Source organism: Macaca nemestrina, chromosome 4 (assembly GCF_043159975.1).
Source record: "Macaca nemestrina isolate mMacNem1 chromosome 4, mMacNem.hap1, whole genome shotgun sequence".
Classification (NCBI taxonomy): domain Eukaryota; kingdom Metazoa; phylum Chordata; class Mammalia; order Primates; family Cercopithecidae; genus Macaca; species Macaca nemestrina.
The window spans coordinates 14,761,047-14,781,443 of record NC_092128.1 but is presented as its reverse complement, the minus strand read 5'-3'; the positions used below and the strand labels follow the sequence as shown (position 1 = coordinate 14,781,443).

At 37.2% G+C, this 20,397-nt stretch overlaps 1 protein-coding gene, 1 long non-coding RNA gene and 1 pseudogene across 2 annotated transcripts; 1 reads left to right on the top strand and 2 right to left on the bottom strand.

Moving 5' to 3' along the window:
• Positions 1-551: 551 nt before the first annotated feature.
• Positions 552-9,952, bottom strand: LOC105474821 (olfactory receptor 2A14-like; annotated as a pseudogene).
• Positions 9,953-12,855: 2,903 nt separating this feature from the next.
• On the bottom strand, positions 12,856-18,334 carry LOC139362698 (uncharacterized). Its single transcript, XR_011621882.1, has 2 exons — positions 18,111-18,334; positions 12,856-13,284 (listed from the first exon to the last, which is right to left on the bottom strand). It is a non-coding gene; the product is annotated as an uncharacterized lncRNA (long non-coding RNA).
• A 184-nt stretch (positions 18,335-18,518) lies between these two features.
• Positions 18,519-19,451, top strand: LOC105474819 (olfactory receptor 2A14). The gene has a single exon (XM_011729631.3). It carries the CDS (start codon positions 18,519-18,521, stop codon positions 19,449-19,451), a length of 933 nt encoding a protein of 310 aa, XP_011727933.2.
• Positions 19,452-20,397: the final 946 nt, after the last annotated feature.

Sequence of the window (20,397 nt, the reverse complement as noted above, 5' to 3'; positions counted from 1 at the left end):
CAGAGCCTGCCAAGGCTTTCATCAGTTTGGGTAAGATTACCATGGAAATGAAGTGTAGAATGTCATATAGAAGGTCAAGAACTATGATAAGTAAACAATGTCTTATGATGAATTCATAGTTGTTTATAGGCATATGTATAGCACAACACTGCTTTTCCATATACAAACCATGAGAAAAGTTTAGCTTATTTTTTAATGCTCTTATTTAGGATTTGCTGTGATGTGTGATAAGAAATGAGAAGCCTATTCAACACTTGGATCTCAGCTATGGGCTACTCAGCTCAGAGAGAAGTTGCATTAATCAAACATGAGACATACCAAACAGGCCTATTTTTATCATTTTTTAATAAAAAGAAGGAACAAATCATAGATACTTAGTAATATACGGAAAACCCTAAATATAATTTAAATGTAGAAGCCATGAAAAGAGTTTTATTACTTGAAACTTAAGACTCATATTAGGAAAGAGAGAAGGAGAGAAAGAGAAAAAGAAAGAAAGACAGAGAGAGAGAGAGAAAGAAAGAAAGAAAGAAAAAAGATGTTAGATAAAAGTTGGTTATCATATTGAAATTAGGTCATATTTTTAGGTGTTGAAAGACAACAAAATCTTCAGTCTTGCTTTGGAATAACAATATTTAATCACCAGTAAGATGTTTTTAAATTTTGTTATGAGAAACTCTTTTAAATACAAAAGCATGCCAAGAGCATACAGTATATAAAATATCAATCTATTGTTGAACTATTACGTTTCTTCTTTAATAGTAGGCATTTCATCTACTAAGCTTGATAACATATGATACATAACACATGCAACAACATCAATGAACTGAAGGACATTATGCTAAATAAAATAATCCAGTCACAGAAGAACAAGTACTGCATGATTCTACTTATATGAGTTATCTAAAAATAGTCAAATTCATAAAAACAAAACAGAATCTTGTTGCCAGGGACAGAGGGCAAGGGGAGACATGAAGTTGCTATTGAATGAATATACATTTTCCATAATGCAACATGAGTAAGTTCCAGAGATCTAGTGTACAACATTATGCCCTATGGTTGACCATACTACATAGTGCAATTAAAAGCTTCTTAAGAGAGTAGATATCATGTTAAAGCCTCTTGACAAAATAATAAATAAATAGATAGATAAATAAGAAATCCTAACCTGTATCATTCAGGAAAGATTAGGGACTTGGTTGGGATACATTCCTTTATAATTTATTTTAATTGAGAACTTCTGGAAATATGATGCCTTAATACAGGGGAATAAATCTCAGTCACTCTGAAAGCCCAAAGGATAAGATGCTGTGGGGAGAGAAATGTGTTTTATGGACACCTTTCAAGTCATGGAAACAACTTTACCTAATTATACAGCTTATAATATACACTGAAATAAAATACTCTTGCATTTCTCCGTGCTTAGTATTACTCATTTGTAATTATCCCACATGTGTATCACAAAACATAAACTTTACAATCCAAGTCATTTAAGTACTGTGTGCTTCTAAGTTACTCAGAGTGTGATGAAGTTGAACTGTAATTTAAATAAAAAATAATTTTAAGATAAAATGTTTGTATTAACTGAAATCAAAATTAAGAAGGAAAAAGAAAATATTAGTAAGTCAAATTCAGCCAAATAAAGTAGTAGTATATTATGATTAAGTTGTTTTTATCCCCAGAATGCAGGAAATATTTAACATGAAAACAAACAATGAATATAATTTGTCACACTAACAAATTAAAGGATGCATATAATATGGCCATCTCCGTAGATCTAGAAAAGTATTTAACAAAATTCAATGCCAAGTCATGATAAAACTTTTTATAACTTATATGGCAGTAAGCCTTCTTAAAGATAACCTACAAAAAAAAACCACCAAACAAACAAAAAACACAGCAGATAGTCTACTGAATGGTGAAATGCTAGCATCTTTCCATTTAATGTAAAGAACAAGGTAAGGATACACATCATTATCATTTTTTTCCTTTTTCTCAGTTTTTTACTAAAGATTTCTACCAGTACAATTAGATAAAAGGAATAAATACATGCACATTTGAGAAAGAAGAAACAAACTGTAATTAATGCAAAGGACACAATTGTCAGATATACAGAAAATCTAAAATAATCTTCTGACATATTATTAAAATTATATGAAACTTTAACAAGGTAGCTTGTTACAAAATTGGTATGAAAATCTATATTTTTGAAAAGCAAAAACAATTAAAGTAAAATTTTACAAAATTCATATAACGATGTACCAAGAAACAAACTGAATAGAATATAAATTATGGAAGTAGATTTATGCCTTTTTTAGTTCTTGCTAAACTACAGGCAGCACGGCATGATCAATCACTGGAGAAGGAAGAACTTTGTAGTAAATGCGGCTGGGACAATTGAGTCTCCCTAAAAATACTCAAAGCCTGCAAAATAACTCAATTCCTTGTGTATTCAAGACCAAAGTGTCAAAGACACAAAGATAATGTTTTTATAACATATCTAAGGGAAGATTTTTTAAAATAATGGACAATGTTGCTTTGTCCATTTGTTATGTAAAATAACATACCAAGTTGAAAAATGTTTAGATTGCATTAAAAGCAAATATTGATAAATTGGACTAGATTGGAATACTGTTGACAAGCAAGTTATGAAATAGATTTATTTTTGTTTCATTTTGCTTTTAGAAATCAGGGATTCATTGTTTCATATGCTTGAAGTTTACAATCAGAAGGTATTTTTTCATATTTATGAAAGTACATCACTGTATGAAGTACATCACTGTACTTCCTTTATTACATGTTTTAAGACAAATGGTAGCTAGAAATGCCCAAATCTTTTTGTGAGAAGATGGCAAAAGGATATTTGAAAGCAAATGGCGCAGAGCATTTTATCCATGGAATATTATGCACCAGGGAGCTGGGAGTCACTGAGAGAATACTTATGTTCAGGTATATGAAGGCTAGAAATGGGTGTGTTGATTTAAAATTGGCTGAAGAGAACCAAGAAAGGTAGGAAAAAAAGTATAACACATACTGTTACACAACAATTTCTTTCAGGGTAAGAAAAGAAGCTTGATAGATATAAAATGTTCTGAGATGACAAATTAAGATAACTCAGTCTCTGAATATTGGAGTAATTCTCAGCTTTAGAATTTTCCTGCCCTATCAGTCTATGTGATTCCCTTCTTTACATGCTAAAAGTGGATCCACTGTAAGAACTCCAACTTGTCCTGAGGTTTCGTTATTTATCATCTTTCCTTGTGATTCCCCATGCAAAGTTATCATCAGCTACCAGATGAGGGTCAAGAATTACATTTCCTTTTAATCCAGGATGAGATAAGAGTGACTTTCTGAATGTATAATTAAAACTAGAATGATTTTAACATAAAGGTATAAACAGCTTCTAGTAAATTGCCTGTGAAATTTTAAAGTAAATAACTACAAATCCAAGTCCCTGATATGTCCAGTAGTGAAAAAGCTAATCTGTACGAGATGTCTCTGTGCTTGTTTTTATTGGGTTGTTAACATTATTATCTAACTATATTGGAGCAAACATGAGTATTTATAATCCATAAGCCATTAAGTCATATATTTTGTAAGTTATCAGGAGAAAAGCCTCACTCTAGAATGACTCCAAAATGACCACTGGGTCTTGTTCTTAAAACACATCTAATCATAATGTACGGTCCCTGAGACCCTACCCAGTGAAGGTCTCTGACTTTGAATCAGCTGGACCTAGACTAGTTCATAGATCTAGAACAAGTATTGGCAGGCTAGTGTCCCTGGGCCCCTTTGATCAGTTACTGTTTTTGTAAAGAAAATTTTACTAAAACACAACCACGCCCGTTCATTTACACATTGTCTATGACTGCTTTTCCAGAGTTGAATTTTTATGACGAAGAAGATGGTCCTCAAAGTCTTATATATTTTTCTGTGGCCTCTAACAGGAAAAAGTCACTAACTGTTGACCCAGAGAATATATAATGTGCTCTAACATGTTAATTCAATGGGTACAAACTTTACTAGTATTAACTGTTTCCCAATTATTGGAGTTAGATTTCCAATCATTTCAGTAATGAATAATCCATTAAAAATTTTAGACAGTCGAGGGGATATAAAATGCTACCTGATGGTAACTAATTTACATTTTCTTGCTGACTAATGGTGTAGAGCAGCATTTTATATGTTTATTGACCACTTGCATTTCTTTTGAGAAGTGTCTGTTCAAGCACTTTGCCCATTTTATAAAATTTGTTTGTCTTTTAATATTAATTTGAAGGAGTTCTTTTTATATATTGTCTGTAGTTCTTTGCTGGATACAGGACAGTGAATTTTATCACTTTGTGGATGCATTTCTTGTTTCTTAATGGAGACTTCGATAAGCACAGTGATTAATTTCAAAAATTTTCAATGTTAATTATTCAAATTTTACTTCTATTGATTATTGTGTCTTTTCTACAAATATATTTCTACCTAATTAATGAAGGTATTCTTCTATTTTCCTCTCAAGAGTTTAAGATTTCAGTTTATATGTTTAAGTTAATAAATATTTAATTTTAAGGTAGCATTTATCCTAGCAGAAGACAAAAAAGTCAACTTCCACATTTTGTAGGGAGCAGGGCCCTCTCCTCTTGGTGCCCTTTGAGATGTCTTACATCAGTCTCTCCTTCCTCAGTGTCCTCCTCAGGATGCTCTTGACCTCTGCATTCTTCAAGCTGTGGATTAGAGGGTTTGGCATCTGATTGAAAAGGCTATGAAACAGGGAAAGGACCTTCTGCTGCTCCTCAGTATGGCGGGACTTGGGGGCCATGTACATGACAATGGCACTGCCAAAGAAGAGCCCCACACGCAGAGGTGAGAGGAGCAGATGGAGAAGACCCTTCTGCGGCCCTCCCCAGACTGGATCCTCAGCATGGCTGCCAGGATGCTCAGGTAAGAGATCAGCACCAGGCAGAGCGGCCCCACCAGGATGAACACGGAAGCAGAAAATATGACCACCTGGTTGAGCCAGGTGTCAGCACAGGCCAACTTGAGGACAGACAGGATTTCACAGAAGAAATGGTTGATTTCATGAGCCCACAGAAGGGCAGCCTCAGAATGAGAACTAAATGAATGGACCAAAGCCAGGAGGAAGCTGAGTTCCCAGGATGCCACAGCCAGGACAGTGCACAATCTCCAGCTCATGAGGACATTGTAACGTAGGGAGCAGGAGATGGCTACATAGCGATCATAGGACATCACCACCAAAATCAGACACTCTGTAGCAGCAAAAGCGAAATACAAAAAAGTCTGCATTATGCATGGCACAAAGGAGATGGTGCTTTTCTGGTTCGCAAGATCCACTAACATCTTGGGAACACTGTTGGAAGCATAGGACATGTCTGTGATGGCCAGGTGTTAGAGGAAGAAGTACATGGGGGTGTGCAGACTGTGGTCCAGACAGATGAGTCCCAAGATCATGCCATTCCCTGGCAGGCTGAAGATGCATAACAGGGAGAAGATCCAAAAGAGGAGCATTTCCATGTCTGCACTGAGCTGGAATCCCACCAGGATGAATTCTGTGACCCATGATTAGTGGCATTCCATTCCTTAATGGCAGTCTGTCAAGGACTGAAGAATGATGGAGAGGTTAGAACTGGAGGATCAATGAAAACTGCAGTTATTCATCTCCAAATAAGTTCAGAGGAAGGTTGTATGCTTGTCTTCACTTGGCAGTTTCTCCTGCTTTCCCAGATTTGTTACCTTTTTGTTTTAAATGTTTGATTATGAAATAAATTTAAAATCACAGAAAAGTATCACAGATCTTGCAAAAAACTTTCATATACCTTCACCCAGACTTAGTAAAAGTTAACATGTCTTTCTTTTTTGCCTTATTATGCTTTTTTCTCTATGTAAACTTATAATTTTTCTGAAATTCTTGATATTAAATTATAGACATGATGCCTATTTATCCCTAAGTTCTTTGTGTTTTCACCATGAACAAACACATTTACTAACCTGGCTATAGTACAATTACTAAAATCAGGAAATTTAATATTGAATTTTTTTTCTAATATACAATATCCTCCTTCCACCTCCACTCACCCAGAACCTAATCCAAGATTACACATTGTATTTAATGTCACCTATCTTTAGGTTCCTTGCATCTATAATACTTACTCAAGCTTTTTTTTTTTTTTGTCTTTCCAGACATTGATGTTTTGAATTTGCTACAGCAGTTATTTAGTAGAATGCTCTTCAGACTGGGAGTGTACAATATTCCTCATGTTTTCATTTGGATTACTAACTTTTCACATTTAAAAAGAATGGTACCCTCCTAGCTGCATTTCAGGAGTACAGGCGTGATGTTAATTTGTCCAATTATTGGTGATGCAAACATGCATCCCTTGGTAAAGATGGTGACTCCCAAATATCTTCATACAATACAGTTCTTAATATTTTCCTAATGTAATTTCTGGTGCATATATTAAAATCATTATACGAGTGCACTTCATTTTATTCTGTTTCATTTTATTGCACTTCCCTTTATTGCCTTTCACAGATATTATGCTTTTTTATAAACTGAATGTTTGTGGCACCCCTGAGTTGTGCAAGTCTATCTGCACCGTTTTTCCAACAGCATGTGCTTAATTTATGCCTCTACCTAACAACTCAGTAATTTTTCCAATATTTCCAACTTTCTCATTATTATTGTATCTGTTATGGTGATTTGTAATCACTAATCTTTCATGTTACTATTATAATCATTTTAGGGCACTAAGAATCACATTCATATAAAACAGAAAACAATCAACGTTTGTTCTAACTGTTCTGCTAATTAACTGTTCCTCTGTTTCTCTCCCTCTCCTCGGGCCTCCCTATTCCCTGAGACGCAGCAATATTGAAATTAAGTCTATTAACAATCTTACAGTGGCCTCTATTTGTTCAAATGAAAGGAAAGTCACATATCTCTCACTTTAAATCAAAAGCCAGAAACAACTAAGGTTAATGAGGAAGGCATGTCAAAAGCCAGGATAGGTTCAAAGCCAGGCCTCCTGCACCAAACAGCCAAGTTCTGGATACAAAAGAAAAATTCTTGAGAAAAATTAAAAGTGATACTCCAGTGAACATATGAATGATAAGAAAGTGAAACAGCCTTATTGCTGATATGGAAAAAGTTTGAGTGGTCTGGATAGAAGATCAAACCAGGCACAACATTCCCTTAAGCCAAAGCCTCATTCAGAGCAAGGCCCTAATTCTCTTCCCTTCTACAAAGGCTGAGAGAAGTGAGGAAGCTACCGAAGAAAAGTTTTTAAGCTAGCCGCATGTTGGTTCATGAGGTTTAAGGAAAGAAGCTGTCTTCATAACATAGAAGTGTGAGATGAAGCAGCAAGTGCTGCTGTAGAAGCTGCCACACGTTATCCAGATCTAGCTAAGGTTGCTGATCAAGGTACTATTGGAAAAAGATGCCATCTAGGACTCTCATAGCTAGAGAGGAGAAGTCAATGTCTGGCTTCAAACTTCAAAGGACAGGCTGACACTCTTGTTAGGCGCTAATGCAGCTGGTGACTTTAAGTTGAAGCCAATGCTCAGTAACCAGTCCAAAAATCCTAGGGCCCTTAAGCATTATGCTAAATCTACTCTGCCATGTTCTGTAAATTGAGCAGCAAAGCCTGGATGACAGTACATCTGCTTGCAGCATGGTATACTGAATTTTTTATTTATACTTCTATATAGTTTTTATTATGACCATAAAAATTAAAGACACAGCAGGAAGTAATTTGTGAGTTGAATTATATCATTATTCACTTTCCAAAAAAATCTGTCAGTTTTTTCCAGGAAAATAGTATACTTTGAATGCAATTACAACTCTCCAATCTTCTTTTAAAGTTATATACAAATAATTTATCTAACAACTTTAGTTTGGGAAAATTTTCTACACATAATACTCTGATTTAGTGTAATGTCTAAAGGATCAATGTCTTCGTTATTTCTACTGTGAATTATCTGATGTTGACATAGACATAATTTTGACTTAATTTTAGAGTAAATGTATTTTTTCATACTTACTGCATCTGTAAAAATATATTTTACTATGAACTCTCTGGTGTTTTCTTAACTGTCATTTTTGAGCAAATCTTTATTCAAACTCATTACATTTATTAGGGTTTTCTCCAATGTAAATTCCCTGATGTTGAACAAGTTTTGAGAAACTGCTTCAGAGTTTTCCTCTAATAGAAAATCTGCACAATAACATCTATGACACAAGTAATGGTACTACAATCCTCTTTATATTTGTAATGTTAGTCTTCAGAATGAATGCTCCTCTTCACTTTAATGGTTTATATTTCCTGAAAGACATTTTGACAGTAATAGCAATTACAATGCTTTTATTAAGTATGAACTCTTGGATGTTGAGTAAGATATGAACAAGTATCATGTTCTTTATATTTGTACAATTTTTTCTCAAGTAAAAACGCTTTCTTGTGCAATAAAATGTGAGCATTAAAGTTTTGTCACATTCTTCACACATGTAGTTTTCTACAATATGAATTATCTTACCTAAAATCATGGGTGACAACCATTTAAAGGCTTTGACAGATTCTTCACATTTCTGGGGTCTGGGACCATTATGATTTTTTTTATATTTTCAAAAGTTTGAGGTATTGTTAAAAGCATTGTCACATCTTTCGGGTTTGTAAAGTTTCTCTCCAATATAAACTATCTTATGTCTGCTAAGAATTGAGGACTTGTAAAACACTTTGCCACATTCTTCATGCTAGTAGGGTTTCTGAATATTTTAAGCCCACTGTTGAGACCGACTACTCAGAAAAGAAGAAGATTCCTTTCAATGTATTACTGCTCACTGACAATGCACCTTGTCGCCCCAAAACTCTGATGGAGATGTACAGTGATTTCATCCCTGCTAACACAATTTCTACTCTGCAGCCCATGGATCAAGGACTGATTTCTGCTTTTAAGTTTTAATATTTAAGCAATACATTTCACTGGGCTATAGCTGCCCTACACAGGGATCCCTCCGATGAATCAGGGCAAAGTCAACTGAAAACTTTCCAGAAAAGATTCTCCATTCTAAATAATGTAAAGAACATTTATGATTAATGGGAGAAGGTCAAAATATCAGCATTAACAATAGTTTGGAAGAAGTTTATTCGAACCTTTATAGATGACCTTGAGGGGTTGTAGACTCAGTGGAGTAACTAAAGATGTGGTGGAAATGGCAAGACAACTAGAATTAGAAGTGGAGCCTAAGTATGTGACTGAATTGCTGCAATCGCATGATAAAACTTGAATGTACGTAGAATTCTTATGGATGAGAAAGAAAATGGTTTATTGAGATGACTATGCTGCTGGTGAAGATGCTGTGAACATTGTTAAATGACAAGAAATGATTTAGAATATTACATAAACTCAGTCGATAAAGTAGTAGCAGTGTTTGAGAGGATTGACTCCAAATTTGAAAGAAGTTCTACTGTGGGTAAAATGCTATCAAACAGCATCACATGCTACAGATAAATCATTTGTAAAAGGAGCAGTCAATCACTGCAGTAAACTTTATTATTGTCTTATTTTAAGAAATTGCTGGTTGGGTGCTGTGGCTCACACCTGTAATCTCAGCACTTTGGGAGGCCAAGGTAGGCAAATTGCTTGACCCCAGGAGTTCAAAACTAGCCTGGACAACATGGCAAAACCCTGTCTCTGAAAAATGCAAAAAATTAGCCAGTTATGGTGGTGGGCACCTGTAGTCCCAGCTACTTGGGAGGCTAAGGTGGGAGAATCACCTGAGCTCAGAAGGTGGAGGCTGCAGTGAGCTGTGACTGCACCACTGTATTCAAACCTCAGTGACAAAGGGAGATCCTGGCTTAAAGGAAGGAAGGAAGGAAGGAAGGAAGGAAGGAAGGAAGGAAGGAAGGAAGGAAGGAAGGGAAGGAAAGGAAGGGAAGGAAAAGAAGGAAAGGAAGGAAGGAAGGAAGGAAGAAAGGAAGGGGAGAAGAAGAAGAAGGAGGAGGAGGAGAAGAAGGAGGAGGAGAAGGAGGGGAGGGAGAGGGGAGGGGAGGGGGAGGGGATGGGGAGAAGGAAGGAAGGAAGGAAGGAAAGGAGGGAGGGAGAGAGGGTGGGAAAGAAAAAGAAACTGCTATTGCCACCTCACCTTCAGCAATCACCATCCTGATCATTCAGCACCCATCATCATTAAGGCACCATTCTCCACCAGCAAAAAGATTGTGACTCACTGAGAGCTCAGATGGTCATTAGCATTATTTAACAATAAGGTATTTTTAAATTAAGATACATACATTTTTTAAACATAATGGTATTTCATACTTAACAGATGACAATAAATTATAAGCATAACTTTTATATGCACTGAGAAACAAAAACATTTTGCAACTCAATTTCTTGTGATATTTGCATTATTATGATCTGTAACCAAATTTGCACTATCTCCATAGTGTGCTTGAATAAATACCCTGTTCCTTTTCAAGCTTTGAACCACTAGTTTGAGCACCCATTGATCATCTTGCCTGATTCAATTATTAGTAATGATTATTGCAGATTTGATTTTGTAACTCTATCATTGCCTTTACATTTATTATTTAGCAATTTAATATAAGTGAAGCCTTCACCTATATATCATGTAACTATGTCTACCCACTATGCTGTCTAGCTAGCTGTCAATATGGACTCATGGATTTTTTTAATTTAATAGATTATAATTCATTAATATGATTGTTTTGGGGTTTTAAATTTTCCTAGATAGGGACCTTTGAAGCTTGCACACACATAGTTTTAATACGCCCCATCTTTTTGAGACTTACTTTCTTCTCATATAATCAGGTGATTCAGGATCATTGTGTACATTTCCTGCTTTGGCCATAGAAACAGCCATTTCTCCAAGGAGTCTGACTACCTCTAGTGAAGAACCATATTTATAAAATAATATCTGGATTTTATTGGACTTCTAATAATTTATATTTTATCATAATTGATGCCACATTTTTGGAATTCTTCTTGAAAAGTACAAGCATATCGTTTGGGAAAGTATAGAAATTGTCACAAGGAATAAAAGATTTTTAAAATTACTTCCAAAAATCTAATATGGCTTAACTGATTTCCTTTATGGAGTTAACTCTATTTCACTAAATTAACACTAGCATTGAAGAAAATGGTCTTGATATAACTCAATTGTTTATTTTTAGGCAAAATGTAGATTTATCATGCTAGCCCCTTATTAACTATAAAGTTCATATTATTTTCTTACCTTTATTCTTTATTTAGAAGAACACAGACTCTTGAACATTTAAAATACAGATTTTAAAATAAATAAATAAAGAGGCTTTCTGCCACTTACTCCCTTAGTGGGAAAAAAAGAGAGAGAGAGAGAAAGAGAGAGATATACTGGTTGCCAGCACCAACTCTCCAACTCCTGTGGTCTCACTAATAAGGCCAATAAAGGGGAGGCAGTGCAGGAGAAGTCTGATACTGTGAGAAAGAAAAGCAACTCTCCTCCTTCCCTTTGAAGCACATTAATACACAACACATCAGCAACGGTAATGAGGTTAAAAAGCAAAAAACAACAACAACAACAACAACAACAACAAACCCTTTATTTGGCCAATATTTTCTTACTCTTGACTTTATGGCAGGAAATGTGTATTAATCTGAATGCTTATAGCTGCAAATAATGATGATAATGCTAATTGCTTGCCTTTTCCCCCCATGCTTGGTTTCTTCATGCTCATTGTTAAGTCTTTCTGTCAGATGACTTTAAGGGGTTCTAGACTCAGTGGAGGAACTACAGATGCGGTGGAAATAGCAAGAGAACTAGAATTAGAAGTGGAGCCTAAGTATTTGATTGAATGGCTGCAATCTCAGGATAAAACTTGAATGTACACCCCTCTGCTGCCTCAAATAATATATCCACTCAATCTCCCTCTGCCACCTCAAATAATATATCCATTAGGACTTTCACTTGCAGATATTGCTCAGTGGACGTCTAGGCTTCTTTTATATAAACTGGTTGCATCCTAGCAATCCATCTGCCTTTATTCTGAGTTTGACTCCCTAGTTCATTAACCTCATGCCATCCTCTCTCTTGGTTTACTCCTTTGTTTTGATGGAGCATATCCTACAAACGTTTTATAAGGTTAAAAGGGTGTGCAATGACAGAAGTTATAGTGAGAACAGCCCTCAGTATTTCAAAATCATTATCATTGCTTATTTTATCTTCCTCAACTATCCCTTGAAATTCTATGTGACAAGTGGACTTAAAAAAAAATAAATAAAAGAAAAGAAATAAAAGACTCAAGCCATGTGGAGAAAGTATTTCTGTATGTCTCAGAAATAGCAAAATATTTAAAGAAAATTTAGGCCAAGCTGTAGGCATTATCTTTAATAGTAGTTAGCAAGCACTTCTATTTCAAAATTGACCTTCATTGACAAAGGTTCTGCTGGGTGAGGTGTCCGAGTTTTGGCAGCAGACAGTGGTTGGCTCATGGGTGGTAAAATAAATTACCAACAATAGTATAGGTTTGAAGTGGAAAGTTTTATTAGATAGAATGCTGTATCAGAGTGCAGCAGCCGGGGACTTCAGCAGGAGGACTGAGCACACCATGGCGGATTTCCCTTAGTGTTATTTATGAACCTTAAAGCGGGAGTTTGGACCATGTTAGTCACGTAGGCCATGGTAAATGATGACATTTGTAGATATTATGGGCCATGATATCAGCAAAGATTGCACAATGAGTTTTGACATGCATGCATTCCAGAGATGTATAGGAATTCTAGTTACTTATAAATTCTTGTAAAGAAGCCTGATACCAGATGTGGCTTTAGATAATAGGGAAGTTTAATTACTTCTTCTTCCTTTTTTTTTTTTTTTTTTTTTGACAAAGTCTCGCTCTGTCACCCAGGCTGGAGTGCAGTGGTGCGATCTCGGCTCACTGCAACCTCCAGCTCCCAGGTTCAAGTGATTCTCCTGCCTCAGCCTCCCGAGTAGCTGGGAGTATAGGCGTGTGTCACCATGCTCAGCTAATTTTTGTATTTTTTTAGTAGAGATGGGGTTTCACCATGTTGGCCAGGATGGTCTGGACCTCTTGACCTCGTGGTCCACCCGCCTTGGCCTCCCAAAGTGCTGGGATTACAGGCAGTTTAATTACTTGTGAGTTCCTTTGATAAGGGTCTTTGCCTCCAGATGGTCTGCTGGATGGCCACCAGGTGATCTTTGCTTTCCTCAGGCTCGTCACCACTGATGGAGCCAAGTATGCTTCCTCATATTTATTCTTGCTAAAATATAAAGTATTAATCAATATAAATATTAATAATGTTCACAAAATGTCTAAGACAAGAATATTTTTGTTCTATACACTTTAAAATTTGAAAGATAAAAAGAGAGCCATATCATGACACCTCTTTATATCCACAGTAGACTCTGTTCAATGTCATGATATTGTCCATGTCAGAAAAAAATTGTACTAATTATGTATATTTGAATTACTATTCACCAAAATATTTTCCTTAGTTTTATCCAAATGTTGGTGATGAAATTAATTTTTCTGTGGTAACCTTTTAGAAAACATTAATGATAAAAACACTGAGAGTCAAAAGCTATTTATGTACAACCTGAAAGCATGCTAAATGTAAATGTTATGTTCTATTTCACGAGGGAGCCCAATTTGGGTTGGATTGGTGAAGAGGGCTCCAAGAGTGCTTTGCAGAATCGGTATTAAGTATGAAGTTAAGTGGGTAGAACAGTTAAAATTGTCTTGAAATAAGGAATAAGAATTTCAAGACTGGGAGCTGCTAGGGGTAGTACTTGAATGAAGTAGAGTATGTTCTTTGGAGAATAATGAGGTAAGTAGAGGAAGCCTCTATTGGTCACACAGATTATGTTAAAAGGGAAATAACTCCAATTATACTCCCCTTGGATATATCTTTTACTGTTCTCCATGATAGGTTAAATACATTACTATTATTTGAAGTAATAATATTTACTATTATTTTGAAGTGCTCCCTCCACTATAATTTAAGAACTAAACCTCTGTTGAGATCTAGGTTAAGAAAAGACATTCAGAGGGTAAGAACTGGAAGGATTTTACAATCATCAAACTTTGTCACTTAGTGCAAAAAAAAGGGGGGGGGGATAGAGAAAGAAAAAGTATGCCCATTTTATCTGGAGGCACTAACCCACAGTGAGGAAATAAATATGTGGCTAAGAAATGCTTGAGAAGGAAGGCACACTGAAGAAATTCAAGGAAGAAGATGAAGTATACCTGAACTACCAGGTCAATAACATTTGTGAGAAATTTGGAGTGATTCTTTTACAATGACGTTTTCTCTATTGAGAGAACGCAATTTCTCTGAGGTGATGCCTTAACAGAATTCAGGGATCTCTAACCAGCAGAGACCAAGAGATCATTGCCTCTCCTCTAGTGAAACTAGGAATTAGAGAGTGGAACAGTTTTAAGATTGATAGAATAACCATTGAAAGAAATTAATTTACGGCATGATCTTGGTTTTTAAATCTTCTGTGCAAAAGTCTTGTCTTTTAACAGAAATCCTGTCCCTGTCCGATCCCAAGTAAACACACATAACACATCCCATGGGAATGCTGAAAGAACAAAATGAATAAACATGGGCAATGCCTTCATTGATTCGCCTGTTAATAGGAAAGTAGCAAATTCTTTATTCTCTCTAGAGAGATATGATTAGAAGTATTACCACCGAGTTCTGTTCTCTGAATCATTATTTTTCTCTGCAGGGAGTGAGTGTCTAGTCAAATAATGATAGAAAAAGCCTGACTTACACAACTAATTGTATCATAAAGTTCAGGAGAGCTTTGTGTCTGGGCTTCACCTCCCAAGGAGTCCCCATTAGAGAGGAGAATCAATCCCAGTCTATCTATTCTGCCTTTCCTGTCTTTGAGGTTCCTAGCAAGCCCAAGGGTACGTTAGAAGAAAAGACCACGGATTATTCCACTGTAAGTAAATGTGGGGCATTTGCCTGGAGAAGGGGTTTACAGATGGGAATGGGAAAGGGGCAGTGAATGAAATCACTGGCCCCAGATACTGATAATGAAATGCTCTTGCGGCGTGGTCTCCTTCTGCCTCTAAGCCTGTATTAATAGCTCGGGTCCTGAGGGGCCCTCTAGGGACCATCGTCTACCCAGGATGTGGACATGTACCTCTGACCCTCTCGGCCCCTCCATCCATATCCCCTCATTACCCTGTGGCGGCTCCTGGCTTTGTCATCAGTGTGCCAGAGAAGAGGATCAGAAAGCCATTCCTGTAGGAAGTGACCTGGCTAAAGGGCTCCAGTGATTGTCAGGGGTTACGTGGCTCAGGTGCCTCTTTTTACAAATAATGCTAATTTTAAAAACTGAAGCAGAGTTTTTAAGCGGTTTGCTTACCCAGGGATGTATCCTCCTTGCCCCTCTGCTAACTGCCTAGTCCTGCACATTCTCAGAAGCATTGTGTCGCCAGACAAGACCCCCTTCTCAGTTGTTCTGGACACAGGCACCATTCACTCACAGGGAAAAGCCAGCGCCTGTCAGGGTACAGGTTCTCTTTTCTTTTTTTTCTGATTTTAGCACAGGAACCACTGAGAACATAACATGTCTCCCTATGATAATTGGATTCAGATATTCTCATCAATGATGGTTCTCATATCCCTAATTACATATCTAAAAAACTTAAGTTCTTATGGGAGTTAATGCATTTAATCCTCACAACTATGTTATGAGACAGAATTTATTACCCCATTTTCTAGATGGGGAAACTGAGGCGTGAAGAGGCACAGAAAAGTCATAAAGCTAGTATGTAGCAAAGCCAGGATCTGAACCCAGGCTGCAGGGCTCGGGAATCCATGCTTGTTCGTTTGTTTTTAAAACTAGGCTGCGGCCGGGCGCAGTGGCTCACGCCTGTAATCCCAACACTTTGGGTGGCTGAGGCGGGCGGATCACCTGAGGTCGGGAGTTCGAGATCAGCCTGACTAACACGGAGAAACCCGGTCTCTACTAAAAATACAAAATTAGCCAGGTGTGGTGGCGCATGCTTGCAATCCCAGCTACTCGGGAAGCTGAGGCAGGAGAATTGCTTGAACCTGGGAGGCGGAGGTTGCAGTGAGCAGAGATCACGCCATTGCACTCCAGCCTGGGCAACAAGAGAGAAACTCCGTCTCAAAAAAACAAAACAAAACAAAACTAGGCTGCTCCCTAGGACTAAGCTCAGTGTCAAAGTATATTATTGGAGATGGCAAGTTATTTCTGAGTAATTGCAAAGATTTGAGAAATCAGTGCGGCCCCACAGCCCCACTGCTGGTGGCCCCAGGGCTCCCATTCTAAGACAGTTTTCAATAGAAACTTTTCTTTTGTGTCAGTGCTAAATACCCTAAATACGCCCCCCTTTTCTTTCCAAAAAATTAATCCTCTCTCTATCATTGGGATATTTAGCATGGTGGGATTGACCTTTTACTTTTACAGCCTGTATTTTTTTTTTCTTCAGTCAGGGAGTGTGGTTACTTTAAAGGAGTCTTCTATTTCTTTAAATTGCTTTTTAATATTAAAAGTCAAAATATAGGAACATTTCTATTAGGAAATCAAAGCGAAATGTGCGTCTTATGTTTAAACTCAAAAACAGCCAAAAAGAAAAGCAAGATAAACATGAAAGTGTTTGCAACACCATGATGATTGCACTGGATTTCCAATCCCTATGCTTTAATACTTCCCTCAATTTTACAATATCTTTAATATTATTAGTAACAGCTAACATTTATTAAATTCCTATAATGTACCAGTGTGATGGTACTTCTTCTTCACATCAGTCCTTTTGGTATCTGTGGTCAACATTTTACATTTGACAATAATGAGCCTTAGAATACATGACTCAAATGCATCATGTTCATTGCTCAGAGTCAAGACTGGAATAGTGTTCTGGCCAACACTGTTACTCCTGTTGCTTTCATTCTTATTCAGAGATCGTATTTTTTTCTGTCACTGCTAAATTTGCTTTGCTCTTTAAGAACAGAAAAATGTATCCATGCAGTTTTTTCCCTTATTCCATCCACTGAAGATTGTTCTGTAATGTGTAACTGGAGTGGACGCCTAAATAAATCTTCCTTTCAGGTATCTGGTTCTTTATTGAACCCGCCACAGGCTTTTTCTAAAAGAAAAGTCTGACTCCTTGAACTGTGAAATCCAAAATACAAAGGGATGCCAATAAATAAAAGGAAAAAAACTATTTTCCTCTTATACTATGTATTTGTTGACTGATCTTAACTTCACAATTGAACTGATTGACAATTTCTGTGTATAGGTAGCCACCATGATAGACTTTTCTCCTTGTGGCCTCTTGTACACAACTGTTAAAAGCACAATTGATAGCTGGAGTTTTATACAGTTTGGATGTAGTTCACATCTGGTTAAATTTCACTTTCACTAAGAATTCTATTTGTTTCTTTCTTTATTCCTGCTCTTTAGAAATAGTTTAATCTAGGCTGCTGGGATTTTTTTCCTCAAAATTCCTTACACTTTACAAAAATTACAAATAAAACTATAAACCCAGATTTTCTTAATTATGAATTTAGATTAACCAAACAGTTGTATTTATTTGGTAATGACTGGATTACGTTTTTACTGCTGAAGCATCCAAATGCCGGCTACCTAGGTCACTGGCCTTGGAATAGTAGGAGCACAGATGTGTACACCACAGATGGGAGCCAGAAGGGACTAAAAATATGCAAAATGTCCATGTCCCTGGAGGTCTCAAGGACAAAAGGCTTCTCCTTTTCAGCTTGATTCATTGGGACATTAACATAACATTTGCTGTGTCCAAAAATTGGCAACTACCATTCTGGCATGAAAATTATGTTGTGCAAAAAATTAAACAGTTTCCTATTTCAAATACCTGCTCATTGGAAGTTCTGTACGTATCTTTTTAACTGCATTCTGCTTTCATGAATCTAATCACAAGTATATTTATCAGCTAAACTTATGAATTTTTACGTCAATTTCAGATTGTTAAAAATATAAACAAGGTTACAAAGAATAAGTACAATCTCTTGCTCACTGTGGTTCAGGTACATTGTGTTTCTTTCTTTTTCTTCCCAGAACTCACCAAGTGCTTCTTGTTCAGAGTCTTTGCGTTTACTGTTCCATTACTGTTCCCTGTGTAGAGAACGGTCCTCCTCTGGCTCTGGGCGGGGTTGTGGCCTTCATGGTTTAGGTTCCACTCACCTGTCTCCTCTTAAGAGAGACCTTTTCCAACCATCCTATCTAAAGGAGACCCCCCTCAAATCAAGTAACTTTCTGTTATTTTATCTAGATTATTTCCTTCATTGTTCTTTTTCATATTTTTTCTCATTTTATGAGCATACCTGGTTAGTTTTGGCAACATTATCTGAGAATATATTCTAGAAAATCCATTCAAAGTTTTAGTTTTTAAGTGCCACCTCTGTGCATCTTTGGCCCACAGCCCTGACCTTCCTCTCCTAGTTGAGGATTTATCCTTCTCTGCCATAAGAACATGGAAGGCAACCAGACATGGATCACAGACATCACCCTGCTGGGATTCCAGGTTGGTTCAGCACTGGAGATTCTCCTCTGTGGACTTTTCTCTGTCTTCTATACACTCACCCTGCTGGGAAATGGGGTCATCTTTGGGATTATCTGCCTGGACTGTAAGCTTCACACCCCCATGTACTTCTTCCTCTCACACCTGGCCATTGTTGACATGTCCTATGCTTCCAACAATGTCCCCAAGATGCTGACAAATCTTATGAACCAGAAAAGCACCATCTCCTTTTTGCCATGCATAATGCAGACATTCTTGTATTTGGCTTTTGCTCACATAGAATGCCTGATTTTGGTGGTGATGTCCTATGATCACTATGTGGCCATCTGCCACCCCCTAAGTTACAACGTCCTCATGAGCTGGAGAGTGTGCACTGTCCTGGCTGTGGCTTCCTGGGTGTTCAGCTTCCTCCTGGCTCTGGTCCATTTAGTTCTCATCCTGAGGCTGCCCTTCTGTGGGCCTCATGAAATCAACCACTTCTTCTGTGAAATCCTGTCTGTCCTCAAGTTGGCCTGTACTGACACCTGGCTCAACCAGGTGGTCATCTTTGCAGCCTGTGTGTTCATCCTGGTGGGGCCACTCTGCCTGGTGCTGGTCTCCTACTCATGCATCCTGGTGGCCATCCTGAGGATCCAGTCTGGGGTGGGCCGCAGAAAGGCCTTCTCTACCTGCTCCTCCCACCTCTGTGTGGTGGGACTCTTCTTTGGCAGTGCCATTGTCATGTACATGGCCCCAAATTCCCACCATCCTGAGGAGCAGCAGAAAGATCTTTCCCTGTTTTACAGCCTTTTCAACCCAATGCTGAACCCCCTGATATACAGCCTGAGGAATGCAGAGGTCAAGGGAGCCCTGAGGAGGGCACTGAGGAAGGAGAGACTGATGTGAAACATCTCAAAGGGAACCATGGGGAGGGAGCCTTGCTCCCTGCAAAATATGTAAGTTGGCTTTTTTTTTGTCTTCTGCTAGAATAAATGCTACCTTAAAATGGAATACTATAGATCTATACATATAAACTGAAGACATAAATCTTTTAGAAAAGATAGGTAAATGCATTTATAATCCTGGATAGGCATAAATTCACGGAGAAGACATAAAAATCTCTAGATGTAAAATGTTTAAGTTTGATAAATATAGGACCTCTTCACATTAATCATTGTGCTCATCAGAGTCGCCATTGAGAAAGAAGAAATGCAAGCCACAAACCAAGTGATCCTCTGGAAACTACGTGTACCCAGAAATGGAACTGTTTATACAGAACAGAGAAAGAACTCCTTTAAATCAACAATCAAAAATATAAACAACCACATTTTATACAATTAGCAAAATATATGAACAGATAATCTTACAGAAAATACAAGTGGCTGATAAACATACAAATGCTGCTTTCCACCAATAGTAAGCAAGGAATTGTAAATTAAAACCATCATGAGATACTATTATATACCCACTAAAATGTCTAAAATTTTTAATGGCTTATTTATCATTGATGTTACTGGAAATCTATTTCTAATATTGGAAATGGTCGATACTAGCAGAGTTTGTACCAATAGTAGCTAAGTCAGACTGAGTTAATAAGAGCATAGTACACATCCTCAAGATCAATAGTTAGTGACTCTTCCTGTGAAGATACACAGGTTAATGCTTAAGGCTTTGAGGACCATCTTGTGTGTCAAAACAACTCAACTCTGGCAAAAGCAGCCATAGACAACATGTAAACAAATGGGTGTGCCTGTGTTCCAATAAAACTTAATTTACAAAAACAGGTGGCTGCTGGAATGGTGCCCAGGGACAGTAGTTTGTGAACCCTTGTTCTAGATCTTAAAACTAGTGA